At 33.0% G+C, this 8,333-nt stretch overlaps 1 protein-coding gene across 1 annotated transcript; it reads left to right on the top strand.

The window, feature by feature from the left end:
• The first annotated feature begins 601 nt into the window (after positions 1–601).
• Positions 602–5,606, top strand: LOC141673856 (phosphate transporter PHO1 homolog 1-like). Its single transcript, XM_074480587.1, has 14 exons — positions 602–1,230; positions 1,374–1,677; positions 1,763–2,165; positions 2,258–2,306; positions 2,425–2,496; positions 2,770–2,899; positions 3,470–3,590; positions 3,712–3,961; positions 4,054–4,158; positions 4,268–4,312; positions 4,426–4,578; positions 4,681–4,959; positions 5,069–5,205; positions 5,331–5,606. The coding sequence occupies exons 1-14, from the start codon at positions 1,006–1,008 to the stop codon at positions 5,419–5,421; spliced, it is 2,364 nt and encodes a 787-aa protein (XP_074336688.1). The 5' UTR covers positions 602–1,005; the 3' UTR covers positions 5,422–5,606.
• Positions 5,607–8,333: the final 2,727 nt, after the last annotated feature.

The following is an 8,333-nucleotide window of genomic DNA, read 5'->3' as shown; positions in this document are numbered from 1 at the left end:
GCCATGATAAGTGTATTAATATAGGATAATCAATGCTTAATTAAGATACAACAGTATTACATGTACCTCTCCTACCTGGAATTATATGTAGTTGGGCATCTGTTATGCAGATGTCTGCAATGCAATAAAATTTTCACTGTTTGAAGATGAATCTCTTACATTTCAGCATTCTTCTTGAGTGGCATGTCACCGACACCGTGATGCGAGTAGATTAGCATAAGAATTCTACAGAGGAGCATGAACTACGGCATTTCAACATTATGTTAATGACTTGTTATAACCTTAAAAGTATAAGAAACCACTAAATAGAACTTAATTATACTTTTTTTTTGATTTTAACATTTCTTGATGTATAATATGAATTAGCACTGTTTACAGTACAGCATGCAAATCTTATTTTTAGTGATGGTGGTAGAGTACCAAAATTTATTTAAACTTTTAAAGGGGATCCTCAATCTAGTGGAAATCATTGCTGGTCTAATTAGAGCCAAGCTTTGTGTTTTTGCACATAATTTTGCTATAAACCTCTGTTATAAATGAGCTTCTCTTTCTAAATAAGGTTCATAAAGCCTAAACATATAATTATGTCTCTTCAAACAAAGCAAAAATAAGGTTTATATTCTGAATTAGTGCTAAATTTTTGATTTGAATGCCTTCTGAAGAATGATCACGGGCCCAGTCTCTATCACTTTAAATCCCAGCTAAACATTCATAGTTTTCTTGAGGGCATTTTACATAGTTAGAAGCCATCACATATTCACACCTGGTGGCTTTGTTAAATTTCCAGGAGAATCAAAACCTATACAAGGCCCTCCTAGTGGATAAAAAAGGTTACAGAGGATATATTGGAATGTGCTCTGATTCAAATTCTTTTTTCAGTCCATAAATAATGTGCTCCTAAGCACCATCTAAACACTCTCAAGTCACTTGTCTCAGACACCATCTTCTGCAATTGCTCTCTATTACTCTGAGACATCAAGTTGAGAATTGTTGTCGAGACTCGAGATGGTAAAGTTTTCTAAACAGTTTGAGGGTCAGCTTGTTCCTGAGTGGAAGGATGCCTTTGTCGATTATGGGCAACTGAAGAAAGATCTCAAGAAAATCCATCTCCTGAACGTCGAAATTGCACCATCTAACACCCATGAGAGCTTTTTAAGCAAAACCATCTTCTCCTCTATTAGGAAAAGCTCATTATTTCGCAACAAACGTAGAGAACATGGGATCATTCATGTAATTTATCTCTATTGTTACCTAAAAATGTGTACATCCTCATATATCATCACTAAACGAGTCATGTTTTACACGGGTTCGGACCTTTGATGCAAATATGATCTGCAAATTTATAATGTTCAATTATGATGTTATTATTTCAGGTTCATAAGAAACTTGAATCGTCAGAAAGCAAAGGCGACATGTACCAGACTGAACTTCTGGAGCAGTTTGCTGATGATAGTGATGCAGCTGTAGAATTTTTCTCATGTTTGGACCTCCAACTTAATAAAGTAAACCAATTTTTTAAAAATAAAGAGAAAGAGTTCTTGGAGAGAGGGGAATCACTGGCGAAACAAATGGGGATTCTCCTTGAGCTCAAGAGCGCGCTTAAATCACAACATGCTAACGAAGTTTCTTCCAATGGTTCCAAGGAAGATGACTCTATTTCAGGCACCATTTCATGTGGTAAATTACTCAATCAAATAAATCAGGACACTGTGTGAATGTAATGCATATTAAATTTGTAACTTTTTTTTCTTTTCTACAATAGACGAAGAATCCCCTAGGTACATAACAGAGCAAGAGCAGGGGCAGAGTGATGAAACTGAAGATCAGTTTGATCAGAATGATTTGCAATTCTCCAGGTCTTCAAAATTTGATGAGGATTTTAAATCAATGAAACTCAAGAGGGCAGACTCAAATCCGAGAACTCCATCTGGACGATTTTTCAGTTCACAAGGAAAAAATCTTAAAATACATATTCCTCTCACCAATCCAACTCGTACATTTTCATATTTACTATGGGATGATCTAATTAAACAGTCATCGAAAAAAGGTGGCATGGAAGGAAGAAAGGTGCATGTTAACAAAACAAAATTACACCATGCTGAGAAAATGATAAGAGGAGCTTTCATTGAGCTCTATAAAGGTCTAGGCTATCTCAAAACTTACAGGTATATTGTTGAAGAAATACCTCTTTGAACTAAAAATAGTGTTCGGCTTACATGAAAAGTTACATGATCTGTTAATTAACTATAATTTTCAGGAATCTGAACATGCTTGCTTTTGCAAAGATTTTGAAGAAATTCGACAAAGTAAGTCATACGGCTAATCTTTGTTAAGCTTCCAGCTATCCTCATTATCACCTCTCTCTTTTTTTTCCTTCCATTTAGATTTACATTTTTTTAACTATTTTAATGGCTTTTTCCTCAGGTTACAAACAAACAAGTTCTTCCCATTTATCTAAAAGTTGTTGAAAGCTCTTACTTCAACAGTTCAGACAAGGTAAATCGCTAGTCAGAGACTTTAGAAGATTTAAGTAAAAAGATTTATGGTGCACAATGATCCGTTGTAATGTAATGGAAAAAATAATAGCATCATGTTTCTGTTGAAAGATGATTGAATGTGGGGTTACTGTGTATGTCATCATATTGCATTATCGATTACTTGATCGCTTCTCGATCTTAAAAAGAAGCTTATATGTCGATCTGATCGTCTGAATAATATCCGAAGTTAAACAATTTACTCAAAATTCTGATGTAGTTCTATAAATGACAGGTTATCAAGTTGGCTGATGAAGTTGAGGAAATTTTTGTCAAACACTTTGCTGAAGATGATAAAAGGAAGGCCATGAAATATCTTAAACCTACTCAAAGAACTGAATCTCATGCTGTCACCTTTTTCATTGGTAACTTATTTTCTCCAAAGGAATTTTTTTTAGTTTGTACTTGTGCATCCCAAAGTGAATGTGTATATTTTCCACAAACATTTTTGGTGAGATTTGTTTTTTAAAATAAATTATCTTGATTCTACTGTCTACTTTACATAGCAGATAACAAAAAAAATGTATTTCTATATAAACCACTAGCTCTAGTGGAGATTATTGAGCTAATATCTGCTTTGTAACCATATAGGAAGAATTTTAAAGAAATATGATTGGATATGGTTAGTAAGATCCATTAAACCAGCACTACACATTATGCATCTAAGGGCCAAGAAGGTCCACAATTTATGAGTGGGATCATCACAAGTGAATGATTTTATTGATTTGTTTTGAAATTAATCAAAGCTGGAATCATAAAAAACTTTGAAGACTAACTATTTGCCCATAAAAAGGTGTAATAATTCTAATAAAAACAAATCATTTCTTATTAGGAAGCATATAGTTTATCAGATTTCTAGTGTTATCTTTACAGAATTATATACCTTGGATTATCCTGGAAAAAGTAACCATATTCTGTTTATGAATCTGTAACAGGGTTATTCACAGGATGCTTCATCGCGTTCTTGATTGGCTATGGCATTATGGCGCATATAGCAGGAATGTATAGACCTCAGTCAGATACAGTGTACATGGAAACTGTTTATCCAGTTCTTAGGCAAGGACACTAATCCAGAACCAACTAATATTACCTTGAAAATTTAAAACAACATAATCAAAAAAGTTAAGCTACATGTTTATTTTCCACTGATATTAAGAGGGATTTTAAAATTTTGCAGCATGTTCAGCCTGTTATTCCTACATTTCTTTTTGTACGGATGCAACATTTTTGCGTGGAGGAAGACGCGTATAAATTATAGCTTCATCTTTGAACTTTCCCCAACAAAAGACCTCAAATACAGAGATGTGTTCTTGATTTGTACAATGTCAATGACTGCTGTGGTTGGTGTCCTGTTTATTCATATATCACTCATGGCAAAGGGGTATTCCTATACTCAAATACAAGTCATTCCTGGCCTACTTTTACTGGTAATTTGTTGCTAAACATTTTAATTTTTAGATATAATACAGAGAATAAATTATAAGCAAGTTACATAATTTGCCTCTTCATATGCATACAGATTTCTCTTCTACTACTAGTCTGCCCCATCAACATAGTGTACAAATCTAGCCGTTATCGCTTACTTCGTGTACTAAGAAATATTGTTCTATCCCCTCTATACAAGGTAATTTAACTTCCAAATTCCAATGCATACTTTTATATATAAATAAGCAAAGTACATTACCTTCAAATAGATTTTTAAAATATTCAATGTTTATTACTCCAAACTTCAGGTTGTAATGCTGGACTTCTTTATGGCTGATCAACTCTGTAGCCAGGTAATTTTCACATAACATAAGTTAATTTTTTAGACCTGAGATGTGAAAATGTGGTTTGGATATTAATTTACTGAAAGACTAATTATGTTACTATCAACGTGACCGTGAATTAGGTACCAATGCTCAGGAACCTTGAGTATGTCACCTGCTACTATATAACAGGAAGCTACAAGACTCAGGATTACGGTTATTGCATGAGGACGAAAAATTACAGGGATCTTGCTTATGCAGTTTCCTTCCTTCCATATTATTGGAGGGCTATGCAGGTTAATCTTGTTAAATTACTTAAAATGTGTGTATTTATTCAAACCAATTGATCAAAATCATGTTTTTTTTAATCTTTGCTATTGTTTATATGTGATATGTAGTGTGCTCGGAGGTGGTTTGATGAAGGAGAAACTAGCCACCTTATAAATCTTGGTAAATATGTATCTGCAATGTTAGCAGCAGGAGCAAAAGTGGCCTATGAGAAAGAAAGGACTATTGGATGGCTTTGCCTGGTTGTGATCATGTCCAGTGTTGCAACTGTTTATCAATTATATTGGGATTTTGTAAAGGATTGGGGTTTATTACAGAAAGATTCCAAGAACCCCTGGTTAAGAAATGATTTAATGCTTCGTCGAAAATTCATCTACTTCCTCTCCATGGTATAAGCCTATCTCATTTCTAAAATTTTAATTTTGCTTCTTGTCAATCAATCTGTACAATTGTTGAAATGATTTTTAGAACCATAAACATGACGCCTGTCGATTTCAGGGATTAAACCTAGTCCTCAGGCTAGCTTGGTTACAAACGGTCCTCCACTACAATTTGGGCAGCATTGATTACAGAATCACAGGGCTAATTTTAGCAGCACTTGAAGTCATTAGAAGAGGACAGTGGAATTTCTACAGGTATATTACCTCTCCAAATTTCAATTATCGTTTTTCGTTATCAATACGTTGTTGAGCATAATTTTGGTACATATATCCGATCCGAATATAGAATTAATGAACAATTTGGTTGGAATGGTCTGCAGATTGGAGAATGAGCATCTAAATAATGCTGGCAAGTTTAGAGCAGTTAAGATAGTTCCCCTTCCTTTTCATGAAGTTGACGAAGAAGACTGATGATAATGGCAACACTTGGTTAGAGAATAGGAATTGTTGTTTGTTGCTGTTGCAAACAAATCTCTCATTGTCACTAATCAAGTTGATGGAACAACAAGTACATCAATTTTTTTCAGTCCATACTTGTACACAACTTTTGTCGTCGACAATTTCTATCTATAGATTTTGATTCCGTTTTGTGTTAATCTCTACTGAAATCTCCATGAAACTCCTTATGTCAACTCCTAAGTCAAAATTTGAAAAGATTGTACCAAAAATTTACTTCAACAAACTTCTAAGTGCTCCTTAAAATTTGAAGTGTCAATATTTCTTTCTCATATTTAGGAGTTCCTCTCCTCTCTTATTTTTTATTAGTATATATCATTTTTCTCATCTTCAATTTATGCAAATCTTATTTAGAAATCAGAATAAAAATAGGTGAAGATGAATTTAAGAAGATGAATTTGAGAATGATTGTTGTAGTGAAAACACATATTTGTAACTTAAATTATTAGAAGCTCATTTAATAATAATTTTTATGAGGATGATGCTAGGTGACTCTCCCTGCATCAACTCCTAAATCAAATTTGAAGAAAATTCACTAAAACTTTACTCCAATAAACTCCCAAGTGCTCCTCAATTTTTTAAGAATCAATATTTTCTCCTCATATTTAGGAATCTCTCTCCTCTCCTCTCTTATTTTTTATTAGTATAAAATAAATATTGTTTATGAAAGATTAAAAATACATAAAGATGAATTTGAGTAGAATTATTAGAGTGAGAACACATATTTGTATTTTAAACTAGAAGGAGCTCATTGTTTAGCTCTATATGTAATTAGCTAGCAACACTAATTGTTTGAAAATAAATTTTTATCTACTGAATAGAACAAAGTGCAGATAAAACTAAAACTAAACTCAAATTAGAACCCATGGATATTTACGTACATCACTAAATAAGAACAACGCAAATCTTAGATTTGTAAACACACTTTTGACTAAATGGTATGTTAATGGATTACCATTTACCTCCCTTCTAGAACCTAGATAACTTTTTGGTATACTCCTCCCTTTTCACATACAAAACTACCGTATTAATAACCTTTATTAATAAGCGAAATACATATTAATAACCAAAACCCTTTTTAAATGATACTATTAATTTTGGTTAATTTTGGTTTTACCAATTTTTGGTACCACCAACTTTTGGTTTCACTTATTCATATCTTATAATTCTAATTTTGTATGTCTTATATTTCTACTAAACTTTTGATTACACCATTTATTCGTGTTATACTTCTACATATGTTATACTTCTATTAAGTTTGGTTTTATTTTTTTTATCTTATAATTCTACATGTCGTATGATTCTATTAATTTTAGTTTTATTTTTGTTTCATTATATTTTTACCTATTAAGTTTGGATTTATATAGGGTCTTACTCCAATGATAACCCCACTATTGTGAGATATGAGATCTAATCCTATCCACCCATTTAGATACATCTTATTCATCTCTCACCATTCATTTAATAATTAAATTTTAAAATTTTTAAAAATTCACCATCTTCTTTTTAATTCAACCACCCATTATCCATCATCACCTCCGGCGTTCGCCGTTTCCGGCCACCACCAACTCCGACGACCACCAGAAAATCACCATCGTCAAACATAAAATCACCATCGTTAAACCAAAAATCACCACCGGAAAATAAAAATCGCCAACATTCGGTCACTGCCTCCGATCAAGATCAACAAATCACCAACGTTTTACGAAAATCACTACTCAATTAATATTAAAAACCATCAAAATTTGAAGTAAAAATAACCACAAGCACCATATTGCCACTACATTCGTTCACCACATCCAACATCTGCCTCCCCTCACCAACTACGACCATCAAACATCATGCCAAAATCACCAAAAAAGGACACAAATCATCACCAGAATTCCATGAAAATCACTAACGATATTGAGTAGCATATCAGAAAATTGCACAGATCGGAGCAGTCATTTATAAGAGAGAGAAAGTGAAAGGGCGGCAAGGAGCGGCCGGGTTGTGGCGGTGAGGCCGGACTGGTACGACCATGACATCGTATTTAAAGTTGAAGTGTATTTATGTAAATGTTAATGTACGAGAAAGAGAGAGAGAGATTTGGGGGAGACGGGGGAGAGAGAGATGTGGAAATAACATGTCAGGTGGTTGGATGGCGGCAGAGCTAGAGTGGAGGCGGTGGTGATAAGGCGTCGTAGGTGGGGGCTGGTCTGGTGGGGTGGGGTGGTTGTGTGAAGTTTGATAAAATTTATTAAATTAAAGTGTGTGGTCTAGATTGAAAGTAATTACTAAAAACGTGTGGTTGAGATTAGATCTCCGTTCTCATATTAGTGGGGGTTCTCATTTGAGCAACTCCCTTATTTTTATTTCACCCTTTTCGCTTTAATTCTTTATCCCCTTGTGTATTGCTAATTCAATATATTATACGTGTTTGGTTTCATCAACTTTTGATTTACCCTTTTTGAATTTGATTATAATTCTAAATGTATAATTTTTATTCCTTTTTTACTTTTATAAGACTTACAATATTATATGTATTATTTAACCCATTTTTTATTTGCACTTCTTATAATATTGATTTCAATTCAGTAATCTTATTTCTCATACGACTCAATAGTATATTTTAATGAAATAATAAATTTTTTGAAATCGTATAATAAATATAATCTTTTTATTATAATCATAACACGAATATCATACTCAATAGTTTGGATTGGATTTTGTGAGCAAAAATTAGAAATTTTGACATGACACTTATATTATTATAATTTTTAATAATTATTTAAATCAATTAACTAGGTCCGTGCTTCGCACGGGTTATCAACTAGTTCTCTCTAATATCTTAAAATATTGTTTATACTATGGTATGTTAATGGATT

This window comes from Apium graveolens, chromosome 1 (assembly GCF_009905375.1).
Source record: "Apium graveolens cultivar Ventura chromosome 1, ASM990537v1, whole genome shotgun sequence".
NCBI lineage: Eukaryota > Viridiplantae > Streptophyta > Magnoliopsida > Apiales > Apiaceae > Apium > Apium graveolens.
The sequence above is the reverse complement of the archived record's forward strand: the minus strand, read 5'-3'. Positions and strand labels throughout refer to the sequence as shown.